Source organism: Cariama cristata, unplaced genomic scaffold (genome assembly GCF_000690535.1).
Source record: "Cariama cristata isolate BGI_N322 unplaced genomic scaffold, ASM69053v1 scaffold7947, whole genome shotgun sequence".
Taxonomy (NCBI): Eukaryota; Metazoa; Chordata; class Aves; order Cariamiformes; family Cariamidae; genus Cariama; species Cariama cristata.
The window spans coordinates 1-19,759 of record NW_009626005.1 but is presented as its reverse complement, the minus strand read 5'-3'; the positions used below and the strand labels follow the sequence as shown (position 1 = coordinate 19,759).

The 19,759-nt window shown below is 35.6% G+C and overlaps 1 protein-coding gene across 1 annotated transcript in view; it reads left to right on the top strand.

Moving 5' to 3' along the window:
* IFT80 (intraflagellar transport 80) overlaps window positions 1–17,202 on the top strand; it is a 52,028-nt gene extending 34,826 nt beyond the window's left edge. Inside the window, exons 10-19 of the mRNA XM_009703837.1 lie at window positions 609–683; window positions 2,213–2,376; window positions 6,854–6,918; window positions 7,719–7,854; window positions 8,546–8,693; window positions 9,463–9,634; window positions 12,492–12,581; window positions 12,679–12,851; window positions 14,023–14,146; window positions 16,958–17,202. Coding sequence (XP_009702139.1) covers window positions 609–683; window positions 2,213–2,376; window positions 6,854–6,918; window positions 7,719–7,854; window positions 8,546–8,693; window positions 9,463–9,634; window positions 12,492–12,581; window positions 12,679–12,851; window positions 14,023–14,146; window positions 16,958–17,071 — 1,261 coding nt within the window. The 3' untranslated portion in view covers window positions 17,072–17,202. The remainder of the gene's footprint in view (window positions 1–608; window positions 684–2,212; window positions 2,377–6,853; window positions 6,919–7,718; window positions 7,855–8,545; window positions 8,694–9,462; window positions 9,635–12,491; window positions 12,582–12,678; window positions 12,852–14,022; window positions 14,147–16,957) is intronic.
* Window positions 17,203–19,759: the final 2,557 nt, after the last annotated feature.

Here is a 19,759-nt window from a genome sequence, read left to right as displayed (position 1 = left end):
GCAGGAATGGTGGCTGGATGCAAGTGTATTTGTGCCTCCATCTAGGGACTCCTTTTTTTGGATACTGCTTCTGGCATGCCGTTATTTTGGAATAGAATAGGAATGATTCAGTCCTGCATCATGTTTTAAGAACATGATATTCTGTTTCATATGCTGAAATTTAAGGTTTTCTCCTAAAGGCACTCATCTGTTCAGTGAGATGACTAATGCTGAACAATAATGCAGCCTGTAACAGGCCACACAAGAGAGAGACTGTATCCTGCCTCTGGATCACTGTAAAAGAATTGAACCACAGTTCAGAAATATTTAAAAAATAAGTTTGTTTCATATAAATATAGTTTTGCTGGTTACTAAGACTCCTAGGTCAGCTGCTGCTAGTGTGAAGGGATGCAAAAATGAAGGCAGAAGTGTTACTGGATTATACTGCATGGTTATCAGTGTTGCTTGCTTTCCTAAGTGCTGTTTTCCTTTTGAAACCCCTTTTTAGGAATGTTAGACTATTAAGATGGGTATGCTTTATTCAGTAAATTCAACTTTGTATTTGCAAAGATATGTGAAGATGAGCAGTTTTAACAAATAATGAAATTTTTTTTTTTTTCCCCCCCCAGTACAAAGAACTGGAATACACCACTGATCTTTGACCTGAAGGAAGGAACAGTTAGTTTGATTCTACAAGCGGAAAGGTAGCTAACTTCTTGTAATGCTCACTATTAGATGTGAATGTGCATTTCTTAAAACTTTGTTGTATAATATCAGCACATAATGAGATACTAGAAGTAGACAAAAAGTATACAGTATTGTTAAGTAGCATGTAAAGGCCTAGCTGGTCTGAGATGGTGGTGATGAATCTTTTTATACATTATGTATGTTTATATTCTTATTTATGGAAGAAAGTAGATCTTCTGACATTACACTAACATCTGTTTTTTTGATGTTTTATATGCTTTTTTGAGATGGAATATATTTTATATAAATGATCTTTGGTCTCCAGTTTTTATTAAAAACATGGCCAAGTATGCCAAATAAAAAGAAATAATTTCATTTTTCTTACATACTTGTATTTATATTTGCTATAAATGACTATTTTTTCTCAGTTTAAGAAAACTTTAATCTGTATTTCCTGAAAATTGTCAGAGAGATCTTTATGTTTGCTTTTGTATGAAGTCTTTCAAAGGACTAAGAATAGGAGCAGAAGTAAAAAAGCTTGAGTTTTGATTATAGTATTTATTCTTGTGGAAAAATATTGTCAGACAGCTATTTTAGCAAAGTGCAGCACAATGCTTATTGCATTTTTGAGTGCCCCAGATTAAACACTTATGTCCTAGTCTACACAGATACTGCAGTAGAGAACAGGTAAGCAAGTGGACAGGATTTTGAAGATCAGTTTCTAGATTTGGAGTTTTGTGCTACCGATTAAAAGTAAATTTTGAAAACATGGCACAGATTCTTTGGCAGTGGCGGTGATCCACAGAAATGAACCTAAGGTTTTGGTAAAACCAGTCTGCCTCAACAGATACATGTGCAAACAGACAGGTGTTCGTTTGGTAACATTTGCGATAGCTGAGGGTCTAACAGCTGGCTTTTTGTTCGTGGATATGCTTTGTGTCTATGAACTATAGATAATCTACTTACCAAACAGTCACTGTTATGTAGAACTATTTATGTTCTGTATAAAAGTTTGCAATGTGTTCCTGCAAATAAGTTACTTTTCACCGAAGCCCTGCACTGTAATAGGTGGTGATCAGTTCATTAAGTGTCTTCTATTTGCTTTACATTATAATCTAGTCATACTGAAGAAAATTATACCTGTAATACTGTTTCAAAGCTAGCTGTAAACATTAAAACTGTTTCTCACATACCTACACACAGCATTGTCTTGTGGGTGGTGTGTGGGAAGTACTGTCTGCAGCTGTATGCTTTGTCATCAGGAGTTATCAGATTTAAATCTTCTGATATGTATGACAGATAAAATCGTAGTGATTCCAGATAATAAATACTTCTCATGGAAAAAGATAACATTCACATTAAAACTAAAATCTTCCATACAGAGCTTTCAGAGTATCAACTTTGAAACATAAGGCTTAGAAATTATATAGTTTAACCAAGAACAATTGCGGGATATTAGACAATTACCTTCAGATTGTTGAAACTGTCATCATGCTTTTCTGTATTATTTAATGATTTACTTTTTTGTTGGGTTTTCTTTTGGTAGGCATTTTCTTCTTGTAGATGGTGGAGGACTTTATTTATATTCATATGAAGGAAGATTAATTTCCTCTCCAAAATTTCCAGGAATGAGGACAGACATTTTAAATGCCCAGACAGTATCTCTGAGTAATGATACTCTAGCAGTAAAAGACAAAGCTGATGAAAAGGGTAAGGTCTCCATTCTAATAGTTCCATGTCTACTAATCATTCATTATGAGGTTTTCAACATCTTTGCATTTAACTTTACTTAGCGTAGTCATGGTAAAAAAGAAAGCATGAAGCATAAACAATTTATCTATGATATAAATTAAAGTTAATATGTATTAGAAAAATGAATTAAAATGATGGGTCTTGCTTAACTTTGGTTAAAAAACTTATATATCTCTGAACTTCCAGTTGTGTGTAATGCATCAGAGAACTGCGAAATATTTGCAGTAAATACTTGAACAGTAGGTTTTCACTCTCTGACGTGATTTTCTAAAGAAGTACCTCAGCAACTTTTTCTGCTTGACTGCTGCTCTTAGAAGCTACCAGTATGTTAGCTCTTAGAAGCTACCAGTATGTTAGCCGTGATTAATGTTAGTTCTCAGGTATTCTTTGCTTTATTTTTGGGGGGTTAGTATCTTTACAGCATGTAAGTTTTATATGCAACTGACATGACCATGGTTACAAGGCTGTGATGTTCTGTCCCAGTGTTGTGCTCTTGGAGAATTTTATGCTCTTAAATTTTGTGTTTTGGCATCAAACCCACTATAACTCGAAAACACAACATGACCAAATGAGTTTCGGGTAAATTTTTGCATTAGTGAGTGGTACAGGACTATCTTTTTGGCAGTCGGCTTTTTTCCTTTGATCTGTCTCTTGATGCAAATGTATAAGTTTGCGTGTGCAACAATTTAAAGTGTCTGCTGGAGACAGACACTTCCATTGCTGGAAAACCCATGGCACTATGACTTTTGACTTCAGAACTGTGCCGTTTACAGGCCATACAAATATTACAATACAGGGCTGCAGTGCTATCTATAGCTGTATTTCTCCTGCGATACAGCCAGTAAGGGGATTACCAGTGGGAAGAACTGTGCACAGGAGGTGCTGTTATTGCAGAGTGAAACAGTGAAAACTTCCTCCCCATGGTTCCAGCTGACACTAACGCAATCCAGTATCTGTAACTCGATCTGTATCCTAGACTTAACGATTAGATTTTAAACAGTTTCAGAATTTTAGAATTCTTTGTCTTACAGCAAAGAACCACTATATTTATCTTCTTTTTGCCATGGGAAAAAAACCTTTCAGTGTGAAGTACAAAAGACGGTCCTGGCAGGGAGTAATCCCTTCAGTACTGATTGCATGGTAGCTTTCTCAACATATAACCTGCAACTTACATTACTTGGTGAATGAAGAAGACCGTTCTAATAATCCTTTAAAATAATCTCCCCCCAGGCAAATGAAAAATTAGGTGAGGTTTTTCTCACTTCCTCATTACAAAGCATTTTTGCTACTCTGTACAACTTATATGTGTTTGTTTTTTCTTGTACATCCTTATCTTTTGTGTGAGAACAAATACTTTCTTTCATTTCTAACAGTTGTTTTTCAGAGTAGTAAGCTAACTGTGATGTGTGTTTTATTTTTAAGGAGAATTACTTCAGAAAATATTATCTCCAAGCACCAAGACATTAAAGATATCTAAAATAGATGTGTAATAATGAAAATGGATTTTAATCAGCAAAAATATATTTCAGTGTAAATTATTCAGAGAAAAGCAGTAGTTTGCAAAAAAAAAAGATAACTGAAAAATCGTATCTTTCTGATATTTACTCTTTTACTCTGTGTGTGAATCTATGTATTAATTTTACACAAGTGTACGTATGTTTGTGTATTACCTAATATGTATAACAGAGACTCTATTTTATCGCCATATTGACACCTTGATGCAGTTAGAATAAAAGCAATAGAAGTATTTTAAATAAATTGAGGTTATATAGAAAATTAATCCATAAATATTGACTGCTGTCTATACTCATGCATATTTAAGATTTTGGTGGTAAACTCACTCTCTTGCCCCATTCCTCTGCCCGTCTTCCTGAATAGACTGAAGAGCATCTCCACCTCCCAACCATTCCCATTAGCATCCTGAAAAGCTTGTCAGCCAGTTCTGCATGCAGGATAACCTTCATCAAAACTGTAATTTACAGACGCTGGTTTTCTGGCTGTGTTTTCAAGATAAGTGCTCCAAATGATCCTGTTGATAGGAGCTTCCATCAGGGCAGTGAGTAGGGATCAGAGTTTTTTTCTTTTTTAGGTACAAACCCCACTAGTAGTGGTAAAAAGCCATATAATAAGCCAGCGCATGGGAAAACAGATTCTTGGCACAGGAAACGTGGCTTATCCAGGCCTGTTTATTCTTCTCCACTCACCCCAGCAGAAGCAGTTTTTTTCTTTGCCCTATTTTGAGGGCAGGTCTGTTTTTCATAATGCACTGCATTATACAAATATCTAAGATAGCTCAGTTTGATACAGGAAGCAGTTTACACATTGTAGCATGGAGCTCTCTACAAGCTAATGTACTCTGAAGTAGAGAGAGATGTGACTTGCTGTGCTTCAGTGTTGTTACTTGAATGTTCTTCCTCTTTCAGTAATCTAGAAAAAAGATTGGTACCTCTGCACTTACAGTCCTTCCTCAGTCTCTAATGAAGCTGGAAGAGGCAGGTGAGCCTATTCTCAAAAGGGAACTGCTGACCCTAGGAACAGTTACTCCGTGATAATAGAACGCGTGTGTTAAAAGACACACAGTAGCTGTTCTCTTTCTCTGGATGTTCAAAATGAGAGAATACCCTTTGTTTATATTTTTAATTTATACATATAAAAAAAGACAGGGTTTAGGTTCTAAATGGTTGTAAACTCATGTGGAGTTTTTCCAGATGGGGGGGGGAAACCACCCCAAAACTTATTTTCTGAACTACCTTAATAAGCATTGTAGATTAATGAGAAGTTAACTGATTTTACTTGTCAATTAGGTACAGTGGTTTTCTTTAAAACCCTCTTAATCTCACTTCCTATAGCTAGTATAGCAGCAGTTACATTGGCTTGTATAGCTAGATCAAAATAAATTTCATGCAGGGAGCCATGCATAAAAGTGAGAAAAATAGCACTTCTCAGGAACAACTAGTTTTCTTTTGTATGTTTAGCCTGCTGCCAAGAGCAACGCTTGTGCGAAACCCTTTCTTTTCCTCTGCTGCAAACTCAACCAATGCTTTCTGAACACCTGCTCTTACAGTTTGTTTTTTTTTCTTTTAAATTCTGCCTGTATAACCATTGACCTCAAACCAACATCCTGTGTCCTAGTGAAAGAAATGCACAGCAGGATTAACATGTTAACATCGCCATCCTTTGGAATGAACGTGTACGTTCATCCTATGTTGTATACTTACAGGTAATCTGTTGAAACCGCAGGTGGGCTGTGTTATTGAACATCTGAAATGTTTCTGTCACATCTGTGTTTTCCATGAACTAACACGGAACGGGTGCTTTAAGTTACAGCTGATGTCCCTTGCAATGTTACTGTTTTCTCTGCGTTTGAATACCTACATCTGTCTGAATTCGTGTATATAGTCACAGACTATATATAAAGTATGTATGAATAGTTTTTGAACACACATGGATGTGTGTGCATCACACACATGTATATAAAGAGAGAGACAGAAAGAAAGAGAAATTTTATTTTTAGGCAAGTTGCAAATTTGAGCCTTTGCTGGATATCCCAGAAATACAGATGATGTAGGTGGGGGTTTTGGGGGAGAGTTTTCTTGTTTTCTTTTTTTTTGGAGGGTGAGACAGGGAGAGAGCGGAACAGATGGACTTTTGGTAAAGATCACAAGAATTATATATAAAATTCAAGTATATCTGGATAAAGCAGATACTTTTTGAGGAAGCCAGTTCTTAATGTATTGTCATTAACTGTATCATCATGACAAGCAGAAACCCTGAACTGTCCTGGAAGAAAATATGCCTAGAGACCACTGTGTTAAGAATTCAAAATAGAGCAGATTATTAACAAAATAGAGCATGCTTCTGAAGAATGTTTTACCCAATAGTTCAAAGGACAGCGTTCTATATATCTGATATAATTCCTTTAGGAAAGTATATCAGTCAACAGTATCACTTCCTAAACTTTCATATTCATCAAAATTGTGGGTTAAGATTGAATAAATCTATCAGCCTTGGTAACATTAATTTATTCAGAATGCAACGTACAAACTTGCATCAGGTAGAACTCAATGTCATTTCTGTAAATAACCATTTGAGCTGTGATAGGAAGTAAAACATTAGTTTTCTCAATTCTGTATTAGTCCATAATATCATGTTTCAATGGCTATCAATGCTCTGAAAATAATGATATTTGAGAATTTTCACAGATCACTCCAATTGCACAATGAAACTATTCCTGAGCTCAGCAGACTATGACAGTTGTATTTTCCCAACTGTAAGATTCTTTTTTCACCAGAGTGTGGAAGTCACTGGTAAATCTAACACATAGTAATAAGTATCCACTTGCAGTAAGTTATACTCTGAAAATGAATGGAGCTGCTTGAAAAGTCTATGAAGAACTGTTGCTTTTAACTAATAAACAATATAATTTTTTTTTCAGTTATCTACATATTTGAAGCTTTATCTGGAAAGCCATTGGGTGATGGAAAGCCTCTAACCCATAAGGTAAGGTGAAGGATATAATGTCTCTTTTTTATTATACTTTGAAATTAAGAACCAATAATAGGTTTTCTCAATAATGGGTCTAATAACCTATTAAAGGTTTACAATCTTAATAGAAAGGACTTGACATCTCTAGCTGTCTCTTATAAAATAACAAAAATCTGATTCTTTAAGCAGTGTCAATGTACAAAGAGAGATACTGTCAGTTGTGTTCAGTTACTGGCATGTGTTTCCCATGCACACAAGAGTTTGAAACTCCAGGTAAATAGTTTTGTTATGCAGTAAAACTGCTTGACTGAGTTTCCTTTGTGTGTATGCCAAGGCAACATTTATTAGTGCTGACTTGTTAACACTGAAGAACATCAGTGAAAAGTTGTCTGTCTTCAGTCTGAGCTTTTACTGGTTTTACTTGAAAAATGATTGCCTGAACTGCATTTTACTTTTCTTCACTCTTCTGATATACAACAAAAGCGAAATCAGGCAGCTTCTTTGGAGAGAGGAGTAAACATCCATTTTTTAGGCAGCTTTTGCTTTGAGACTGCCACTTTTATTTCTGTAGTTTTGTAGTGAATTCCTAAACTGCTAACTTGTCTCTATTGCAGTTTTGTTTTAATCTGCATGAAATTCAATTTATATAATGCTTCACTCAACAGAGAAGACACACATTAAGTGTCTTCACAATCCAGTTTTTCAAGAGTTTTGTGCCTTGTTTTTAGTAAAGCATTAATTTGTTTGAATATCACATGCTTTCTGTGATACGAATCTCAAAAATAAAAGTCAGATACTTTCTTTTTCCTTTTCAGATGGAAATTGTGGAGATTGCTTTGGACCAGAAAGGACTTACAAGTGAGAGAAAAATAGCTTTTATTGATAAGAACAGAGATCTTTACATTACTTCGGTTAAACAGTTTGGAAAAGAACAGAAGATTGTCAAAATAGGTAAGAAAAATTTAAAATAACATATAACTACATGCTAGCAGGCAAATAGACTTTTTATCTAGTACAAGAGACAAAATTTTGCTTTTTAATTAATAGTGAAACTGGACTTGAAAAAACATCAGAAATAGTCTTCTGGCTTTCATAAGATAGCGGTAGAAACAATTTTAGTACATTTTATCTAAATTCTGATAATGTTTATATCAGTTACATGTAAAGCAGTTGTTAACATTTAAGCACTTGTTATTGCATTCTGGAGCAATCAGCTAAAAGAATATTGAATAAGGATGGATTCCTCAGAATTATTCAATACAGAATCTTTCAGACGTCTTTCTTGCAAATGCAAACTCTTGAGTTCATAATATTTTTAATTAAAAGTCTAAATGCTGTAGACAGATGTATGGTCCAGTAAGTACAAAGGTACAGTCTGACCATTGTGTTAATTTGAATCTCCGGTCTCAAAACTAAGTCCAAAAAACATTACTCTGAAAAGAACTTTCCTTTCAGAAAGAGACAACTGAGTTTGGCTGAAAGTTTGTAAGATGTTCCATTACAAACTAGGGGGTTAAAACCAGTCCTTATAAAAGGAACTAAGAATGACTAATAGTTACCCTTTTACTGCAGTTTGAGAAGTGTGCCTTTATTTTGAAGTTTCTTGTGGAAATGCATATTATTCTGTTATCTTTAAATTAAGGGACAATGGTTCAAACTTTGGCTTGGAATGACGCGTCTAACATTCTTTGTGGGATGCAAGATACCCGTTTTACAGTCTGGTACTACCCCAACACAGTCTATGTAGATAAAGATCTTTTGCCAAAAACTCTATATGAAAAAGATGCAAGGTAATATATCCTTTTTGATCAAAATAGTATTATGTATTTTAACTAGCTTATTCATTCCTTTAAAAATTGTGTAAATTTTGGCAGTTGAAGTAGAAGCCAGGGTTGCAACTTTTAAAATTCTTTTCATGTTACTACTTCTTGATTAGGAAATGAGGAAACAGTGTTTTATAAGGGGTATCATAAAGTTTGGACTTGAAATGACAATGCACAGTTTAAAAGTAGAATAGCATCTTGATGCAAAAGCAAAATTTTAATTATATCTTGTGAAATATTGCCTTAGTTGTTTGTAAAAAAAACAAATGGCAAAGAAGATCTGTTTAAAGTATCTGTTGGAAATTGAAAGTATGAAGATACTAGGTCACAGATGGTATTATTTCTAGCTCAGCATGTTTACTTTACGTGTTTCCTTCAGCCTGTATACTTTGTGACATACAAATCTTCATAAAGAATATCTGAGTTTGTTATTTCATTCTAAGAGTTAGGGGAGCCCAAGTATTTCTTACTGAAAAATGTATTTGAAAATTTTTGCACAAATACCTGGTTTACATTTGCCTTATAGCCAGTGAATGTGCATAACTATCATTTTATTTTTAGAGAACACTACAGAGTTGGATATAACTGTTGAATAACTAGGTGCTTATATTTTTATATGCTCTGAAAATGAAGTACAATCATGTTGTAATTTTGAAATTAAGATTTCTTTAAGTTCCTAACATTATTTTCAGTAAGAAAGAAATGAATATTAACTTACCTTTCTTTCTCTACACAGTGAATTTAGCAAAAATCCCCAGATTGTATGTTTTGTAGGAAATCAAATAACAATTAGAAGAGCAGATGGTTCACTTATTCATCTCAATATTTCACCTTATCCTGCAATTCTTCATGAATATGTTAGTAGTTCTAAATGGGAAGATGCTGTCAGACTGTGTCGCTTTGTCAAGGTAAATGCTAATTATCGGGAACGTTCAGATGTAACTTCACTGTAATATTTATGTTTTCAAGTATTGCTTTAATGATAATTGCGTATCAGATGTTACATCTTATTTCCATTCTTCTGCTTTGTTGCTGATTACTTTTGGGCTGGCCATGAAAAATTCTACATTTTTGCATAATTACATAATATACATAATTTCATCATTTTCATTATAAATAATAAAAATTCTTATTCATATTCACACCGAAGTCCAGATGGATTGAACACGGGTACTCACAGAAGTTAGTAATAAGGTTACGTTTTCAGGACTAGACCTTAATAAAACTGATTAAAAATGATCTGCGTCGCCACAGTTGCCTAGTATTTTTTCATATTTTATTTCACTTATTTTTGTGTGTGTTTGTTTCTTTTTTCCTTTGCTTTCTTTTGTATGTATTTAGGCAACAGCAACAGATGAGGTGAGTCTGGCAGTCTTTAAAACAGACAAACAAAAATCCCCCCCCAACCCCTGCTTCCTTTCCCCCATTTACTTGTAGAGAAGAGTTTAGCACTTTCATATGATTATCTTGACCTTAAATGTGTATTTCAAATATTTGCATTATTAAATCAGTACACATCCTCATAACTTGTATAACAATTTTTACCCCTTTAATAGTAGGCTTTTATTCCAGTATTTGGCAGTGGGAACTGGGATTTCAAATTTCAAACACAGTATTACGTTAACTTTTTTGAGTAATGTCAGTGCATCATCTTTAAAACATCTGTATCGGGTAGAAATATTCATGATATTGTTTCTTTCTGATTAAGAGGAAGGTTTTCTAATTCAAGGATTTTTTTAGTCAAACTTCTCATGCATCCTCTTCATTCTTATGGGTAGAGTCATCTAATGAGTTTAATCATACTTAAAAGGAAAAAAGTTCAAAACTTTCAGTGCTTTTTTATGAAATCCCAATATAGCTATCATGTTTTTTCACTCTCCATTTTTTTTATGAGCTTTTCCTCATTAGTCCATATCTGTCAACAAGTGAGGAAGGCCTTTCAAGAAAAACTGTAACAGAATCTTTATTTTCAGCGTGAAGAGTATTCACATCATCTGGTTTTAAACATCCAAGTTAGGTACCTAGGTCTCAGTCTTTGAAGACTTGTCCTTTCCATTGATTCGCAAAAGAAAGATTTTGTGTTTGATAGAAGGTAATCTAAACCAGCCTCAGCTAGACGGTGTGAATATCCTCTCTATTTGACAATTTGTGTTTGGGCTGAGCAATGACTTGGAATACCCTTACCTCAAGGTTAACAGCCAACCATCACAGCAGGTCTTGCCTTGAGTACTTTATCTTTCATGATTCGTAAACTCTTCATGGAAATACAGGGCTATTTTGTTGATTTTTGGCAGCGCAGGTAGACGGTTGAAAGTATTTCCAATCGGTAATAAGAAAATGGACCATCTTTCTGAGGAAAGAGAGAACAGCAAGACCTATTGGTGAAAAACTCCTAGAAACTTGATCTCTTGAATAATTTCAGGCTGAGCTTTCAGCATTTTGTCACCTAATTTTCTAAATAATAAGGAAGTGGGAAGAGAACATGACAAAGATTTTAAGAGCATTTTATTCTCTGAACAATGTTAATTCTCCCAAATTATGGGCTACCAGCTTTATCTTGCCCTGAATCATGGTAAAGAGTAGGAACATGTGGTCAGAGTAGGAACACATGTAGAAATGGTGATGGTGAGACCACAGTCTTGGGCTACAGTACTGTATTTCATTGGCTTCAGTGGGTCTTACTGGTTTAGTTTCATACAAAAGCAGTTGTGAGACAGGGTATGGGAATATGTTTAGAGCATACTCAGTGTAGCTGTTTATTCTGATTTAAGTCAATAGTAATCCTATGCTGCTTATGAAAACTTACTCACATTGCAAAGTGTTTATTTTCAAATTTGTTATTGAACATATTTAACAAAAATATTAAAACTCACTTAATTCTTAGAGTGCATGTGCATTAACAAGTGCTTTCAAAATTATATTTTTCCTGTCTGAACTAGAGTTTTCACATGTGGTAGCCTAAACTATATTAACTAATATGTTTTAGTAGTATATCTTTGTCATAAAGTTGTCAAACTTGAAAAGGGAAGATATCAAAATGTCAGGATCTTCCTAAATGTTTTTCTGAGTTAGTGGGGTTTCTTAAAGTTGAGTTAAAAAAAAAAAAAAGCAGAAGTCACGATAATAGAAAACAAGGGTGTAATATTATTATTACCACTAAGTTTTTCTAATTCTTAGTTCTAAACATAAAATGTACTGAAAATATCACAAAGGAGACAGAACTTTTGAAGCTCTTCTTTACTTTTCAGCAGGTTCATTGTTCTGCAGTCAAGTAATTTTTTTCTTTTCTCTTTCGTTTGTAGTACGTTGATGATAAATGTGTCAGCATCGTGGTTCCAGTACAGTTATTTGTGAAGCCAGGTTGAGATTAGCCAGGTTAAAATAATTGTTTTAACTACAACCAGTGCTGTGGTTTCCAGCGTAGTTCCAGAAGTAGTGACAGGGACACCGATGATGAGGTCGTAAAGTGATATTATGGCAAGAGTTCATTACTGGCTGAAGTGCTGAAAACTAGTGATTCATTCAGCCACACTGTCAGTCTCGGCTGATCACAACATCCATGTCTTTATAATGAAGGAGTTCTGAGAAATAATTACTGGCTTTCTAATAAGAGACTTAGACCACGGTGCCATAAATGGCATACTGAGAAATGTTATATTGTTATACATTATTTTCAGGACTTGTATACTTCCTTTGAGAAGTCATTTTTAGCATGATAATAAATATTTGAAGTTTTAGGAGTTGCATGGTTTTTTTAAATTTCAGGATCAAACTATGTGGGCATGTTTAGCTGCTATGGCGGTTGCCAACAAAGACATGGCTACAGCAGAAATTGCCTATGCATCAATTGGTGAGGTAAGAAAATTGAGTTAGTTATTTCCAGTTAAATTGTTGCAAAAGTAATTTTATTAATTACTTTCCCTTATTAAACTATTGTACATCTCGTTAACAGATTGACAAAGTTCAGTATATCAATTCCATCAAAGATCTTCCATCAAAAGAGTCAAGGATGGCCCATATACTGCTGTTCAGTGGAAACACCCAAGAAGCTGAAACCCTGCTTCTTCAAACAGGCCTTATTTATCAAGCTATTCAAGTCAACATTAATCTTTACAATTGGGATAGGTAATATTTCTTCACACACAATATGTTTATAAGCAGTCATACTGAGGTAACCTCGAAATTATTTAGATCAGTTGTTTCATTGCAGATACTTAGCTGACTAATTTCCTATCTGTAATTGCCCACAGCTATAAAAAGATGAAGTCAATTATATCCTGACAGTAACCAAAGAAGTAGCTTTTTTTTCTGTCATATTTAGAAGATACAAGTATTCTGCTATAAAAGTCCAAAACATGCTTGGAAGCATTTTTAAATAACATTGTGCTTTTTCATTACTGTTGACACAGAAAAGCCCTTAGCGATACCTCAAACTGTATGTGACCCTCAAAGAATTAAGGCTGTTTTGAAATGTCTTGTTGCTAAAAATAAATACGTGGCTATTCAGACTCCCAGCACTGCGTAGGTGGATGAAATATGAATTAGGCCTGACAAAACAAAGTAGGAATTTCTCCTTTAAACAAAAACCCATGTTTTCTAACAGAATCTTCTGAGGCCATTTACTACTAAATTCTCTGCTACTATATTCATATCACTGTGGGCAAAAAGTTGTTTTTCTCCCACATATCTATGTTTTTTATTATGTTGCCTAATATGTATCATCTAAAAACTGTGTATATCAAACCTAAGTACTCTGTATGCCATTGAGAAGAAAACAGGTGTGAGAGTAATCAGTTATACTAATCCAATGACTAATCTTTCTCACCTATAGAATATTCGTAAATCATAGAATCATTATGGTTGGAATGCTGTATAGCATACACCATAAAAGTGTATTATGACACTGTTCAGAAGTGATTCCTGATTGTAATAAAGTTATTAAAAATTATTACTTTTGCCCCTTTACATTGAGAGTGCTAAACTCTAACCATTCTGGTTTATTTCCTTGAAATAAAAAGAATTCTATTGTCAAACTCCAACGATGTGATGAGATTGTCAAGAGAAATAATTGTTGGATATTTTTCATAACATGCATCATAAAGTAGACAGTCTCCTTCACTGGCTGCTTTTAACCTCCTGTGACTGATACTAATGTAAAACTGCTTGGCACTATAGATTAGGAATCTTTGCCTGCAGCCCAAACGCTTTTCAGCATATCGTTTTGCAAAACCATGGTGATTGTAGTTGTGCCAGAGCATTTATATAGCCTGACAAGCCCATTTCTGTTTTATTCCAGGGCCCTAGAACTAGCAGTAAAGCACAAGACACATGTTGACACAGTCCTGGCTTATCGACAGAAGTTCCTAGAGGATTTTGGTAAAAAAGAAACGAACAAAAGATTTTTGCAATATGCAGAAGGTGTAAGTATTCCTCGGAATTATTTCTACAGCTTTAGATTAGCCTGCTCTTTGTAGCCAGTTTGGGAGGGTGGGGGCAGAATTTTCCTTCTTTGGTTTAAATGTGGACACAAATCTTCAGGTTTTACGTCTGAGTACAAGTTTACAGCTTGATATGTGGCTACTTGGCTAGTAATAGTTATCCATGTGTTTTATTTGAAGGCACAGATACAGAATGTATGTATTTAGTATCTGGCAAGGATTATACAAATGAAGGCATGGTTGTTTTCTGTAAACAGGGAGCTAGACCTTAGTGTGATTGAATGTGTACCTCTTAAATGTCTTCAACATTTTTATGTAATTTTATGGATATCAACAATAACAAACTTTGAAAGTATCCAGATACATATGAAGAGTGAACTACAAACCGTTCTGCCAAATATGATAAATAGCTAAATATACAATTTCATCAAACCTCTGGAAACCCTCTCCATCATCAGTAGGCCATTTCCATTTATTGGCATTTGACAGGTCTTAAGGACTGAGGATGGATCTTACAGTTCATAAGCTAGAAGTATCTTCGATTCCGCTGCAGTACTTCTGCATATTTCCTTTATGAGAGGCACCCACCCACATGTGCACCTTAGACAGCAATTTAACTGAGCGGCCCTTATGTCCTTCCTGCTCTTCCCCTCGCTGTTCCTAAGCATTCTAAGGGTGAAACTGTGAAAAGAGACCTGTACTTTCGCTGTGTCCGATCCTTTCGTCCACTGTAGCTGTGATGGATCAGAAAATGCATCCAAACTGTTAGCTCAGATCCTTTAATTGGACAGTGCCCATTACACTTTCAATAAAGCTCAATTTCTAATGTAAGTCATTAGCTTTTAGCACTTCTAAGGATATTTCATTTCCTAAACAAGAATAAAAGTCTGCATAATATCTAGCCCCGCAATGAACCATTCTGCAGTACTCTACCTTGAAAATATAGAAAAATGACAGAACAGATTCCAAGCTCTCTTATCATGCAGCGATTTTGACTGCTATGCTGGACGTATGTCTTCTGCATACTTTAAATCCATTCTTGAGCAACAATCATGTTAATCCCCTGATGCTTCTGAAAGAGACTCTTTAGAGAATACTGTCTTGGCTTTAAATCATCAAGAAAGCCGTAGTTTCTGGAAGGGTTCCTAAGCAATAACACCTTGTCAGTGACAAGGTGTGAGCAGAGCAATGCGAGTGGAGCCTGTTTCACCTTACACTCAGTCTTGAAACTTGCGTCTCAGACTGCAGAAGATTCCTGGAGTAAAGAAGTCCTTTTCCACATCCATGTTCTGGAGGTCTTGTCTGCTGGATCTGAAACTAGGAGGGAACATAATGAAGTAGATTTTAAGTTCTGGGCTACAGTGGTAACTAAATTCTTAATGCAGCCTGTCAGACTCATATAGCAAAGTTAGAAGGAAACATTGAGGGCATTGAAGAGAAAAGCAAGGTTTGGTGCTGCTGTTCCTTCTCAGGGGAAAAAAGGGGTCTCAGTTTCCCTCTCACCACATGAAGTTCCTTCAGGCTTAAGTAAGGAGTTTTTACCCCTTTTCTGTACTGCAGCTGTGAGCACTGATTTGCAATCAGATATGGAATCTAAACAATATGTTTAGAAGTTATATCTCACGTCTTTGTATATGTAAGGTATTATGAACCTAGTATGTGTACTGAGAATCCGTATCTTGGCAGTTACTAGGTGTCACTGGCAAGGGTTGTTGGCTTCACTGGCAAGTAGCTTTCCGGGCTAGATGGCAGAATTAGCCCTGTATGTGGTATGTTTAGCATCTGTGTGACATCTATTAAAGCAAACACATTCTTTCTTAGAGCTCCATAAAGATTTCAGTCACCAGATGCAAAGCACCTGGACCCAGTAGATGCATCCTGAATTGAGGTATTAACCTTTTCACATGAGAATGTGGGTATTGCAGTTACATCTTACCTTGTAGAGAATCTTCCTTGTTATTTCATGACTTAGTTAACAGAGTAGCAGCTACTCTGAAAATTCCCTGTGCTGTGGTTGAGATTTTTTTTTTCCCATTCCATCTTTGACAGTCTTAATTCTTCAGCAATGAAACCGAACTTCGCAATTCCATTTTTGCCCAGTTTTTGGACATGTTTTCATAGTCATCAAATGCACCGTGATCCATTCTTTCTTGTCAAGCATTTTTTGAAAGGCAGACAACTGTTGTACCCCACTGTACCATGGATATTGTACTATATTTATTGTCTGAAGATTCACTGAAATAGAATACAACCAGAAAATGAGATTCTCTGCAGCTGGAGAAACGCCAAGATAAAGCTAAAACATTTATTGATGTTGAAGACAAATTTCAAGCAGAAATCTGATTTCTGTTGTATCAGATAACTAGTGTAATATGCTATCAGTTTACTCGGTGGACTTTAGGTACAGTCAAAAGACGTCGCTGCATGTATTATTGATAAAGGGCTATATTCTCGGTAATAGGACACAGATGTCATTACATTTAAATTAGACGCAAGTCGATACGAGTTATTTTCGTGTTTTAATGTTTTTTTGCCAGACACAATGAGATGTATCAGTATTTGTTAAAATATATCAAACTTTTTTAATGTTAAAGATGGAAAGCTCAGTTTATTAGAAGTCAACTGTGCCTTCATACATTCCATTAGGATAAGTTGTCACTTACACATGAAGAACTATATAATGATTGATACGTCACTTTGTAACTTCAAATTGTCCTGTTAGTGAACAGCTATCTGTTTGACCTCTGTATATTGTTAGTTGACCTCTGCGTACTCGCTTTTCTGTTCTTGCAGCTTGAAGTTGATTGGAATAAAATCAAGGCCAAAATAGAGATGGAAATTGCTAAAGAAAGAGAACGAGCAGCAGCCAGTCCCGCAGTGAGAGCTAGTGTAACTGTACAGCAGTAACTGTCCTGTTGGTCACATTAAGAAATGCTTCTGGAATATTTTGTACTGGCATATTTTGACAAACATTAAAAAAACCGCAGCAAACATTTTGTTGGGAACAAGAGTGAGAATTGGTATAGTTCTTGTTAATTGTTGGATGACAGGCAGAATTATTTATTTACTACAGTCTCATTTTGAGCTGGGTTTATGTTATGATGCCCTAGCTGCAATGAGTAGCTACATTGTAGTCCATAATACATGTATGAGAAAAAAGGGAAATTAACTGCCTTTCCGTTAGTGGCTTTTAAATTTTCATTGCCATTAAAATTATTTAACCTTTGTTGCCTCTAATTAAGTACCGATTTCCCTGTTTAAGCACCTAGTTAAGTAGTTTGGTTATTTCTGCAACCTCAGGGACCTCTGAAAAGACTTGTTGAAATTGCCCTAAAACAAATTTAGCAAACGGTAAGTGTTGAAATTTTTAAAAGGACCTTGCACCTATAAAGTACAAAAGAATATTTCACTCACAGTTACGGTAATATGTATTTCTGCTGGTACATATGTACTAGCAAGTTCTTTAATAGATTATTTGAGATCACTTTAGCAACTCAGGTTTGTCACTGTAGCAAACTATTTAGCAATAGAGGGTATTTTCTGAGATAATGTCAATTCTTTAAAATACTGTGGAATGTGCTTTGAATGTTGTTTGAAGTAACAAACTGCATTCTTGGTTGGTTTTCTAGCATCTGACACACATAATTGACAGTGATACTGAGAGCTTCCTTAAGGGTAAAATATCATATTCATTTAAAATAAGGAAGAGCCTTCCATGTATTTTTTCTGCCCGAAGCACATGATTTGAAAATGTTGTTTTTACATTTGTGTTACTTCATCAAGATACATTTTTCTTTGTTTTACATATGAAAGTGGCTGCATATGTTAGATGTTCTTTGCAGAAGCCCTTCGCACTATAACTACGTAAGCAGGTTATCCATAATTGACATTGTATGATATGTATCTTTCAAATGTTACCATCAAAACGTTAAATATCTGTATATCTGGCAAATTTCTTCTGTTTTGTAAATCATTGTATGACACTTGTTTGCATAGTTCATAGATTTCTTAATAAAAACAAATAAAGGATTTTTTTTAAATGTATCCAATAGATGATGCATTAGGTGATCTCCATTGATCTACCTGACTGCTAAACGAAACAGTATTTTTGATGTAGCTCATTTGAAGCTCCGCAATATTCTGGTGTACTGACATGTGGCAAAGTAAACACCTTCACCTTCTATTGACTTGAAGAAAGCACTTACTAGTTCCAGAATTGAACCCAAAATATCACTAATGGCAAGTGTTTAATGCTAGATTTATGAAGCCTGGCTCAGATCTGTAATACAATATAAGCAATTTTTGATGACCAGTCTAGTGGTGGTACAAAGTTCAAGGTCTCAGCTCAATCTTGCTCTTTTATTCTTGGGCTAGTTGGAAGCAGCAAATTCACTCAGCTTCCTAAAAATGCCTGGTGCAGCAATTAACCATTGCGAAGACCAAGATGAAACAGTGGAGTGGATGCCGTGCTTGCAAAGGTACTGTCTTTGCCCTTCAGGTTGATGTCGATGTCATTCACAGAAAGTGGTACAGCAGTACTTCAAGCTGGCTGTCCATGTCGGTATTAATGAGAAGTGTTGTGTTTGTAGGTGATGGGAAAGGTTGTTTAGTTCCTAGGCCAAAGCACAATAAAGACCTTAAGGTATTTATCACTGATCGGATCTGCTTTTTCCACGCACATCCAGTCCTGAACTACATGCTGTGCTGAGCATGTTTGTGTTAAATAGAAAACAAAGCAAAACAAATATTTTGGAAAAGCACTGTTTATTCTTTATTTTCACCAGGTTCTAATATGCAGGTAACCTGGTACAATTCCAGTCTTGGGTATGAAATCTAAATTTCAGAATATTCGCAGAAGAAAACGTTCTTCTATGGCTAACCTGGGATTGTTGCAGGGTTTTTACATATCACAATTCCAAGAAAAGTGCCATCTGCCCAGTCCAAGATAATTTTGTGCTGGTTTGTCTGGGGGTTTTGAAATTCTGTGTTGCATTTGTCTGTACCTGCTTTCAGTCCTTTTCAGTAGTTCACTTAATGACTTCTATTAAGTACAAAGAAATACCAGAAGGATACAGATGTTTTGGGTATGTTTATAAAAAGCTGCAACAAACCTTGCGTATCTGCTTCAATGGGCCATTTCTGATTACAGTGTTGGTAGATAAGGGAAGAGCAGCTGCCGTCATCTACCTGGACTTGTACAAAGCATTTGACACTGTCCCACATGACAGCCTTGTCTCTAAATTGCAGAGACATGGATTTGATGCATGGACCACTTGGTGGATAAGGAATTGGCTGGATGGTCACACTCAAAGAGTTGCGGTCAACAACTCAATGTCCAAGTGGAGACCAGTGACGAGTGGCGTTCCTGTGGGGTTGGGATTGGGACTGGTGCTGTTTAACGTCTTTGTTGATGACACAGACAGTGGGATGGAGTGCACCCTCAGCAAGTTTGCCGTTGACACCCAGCTGTGTGGTGCGGTCAACATGCCGGAGAGAAGGGATGCCATCCAGAGAGACCTGGACAGGCTGGAGAGGTGAGCCTGTGAAACCTCATGGAGTTCAACACGGCCAAGGGCAAGGTCCTGCACATGGGTT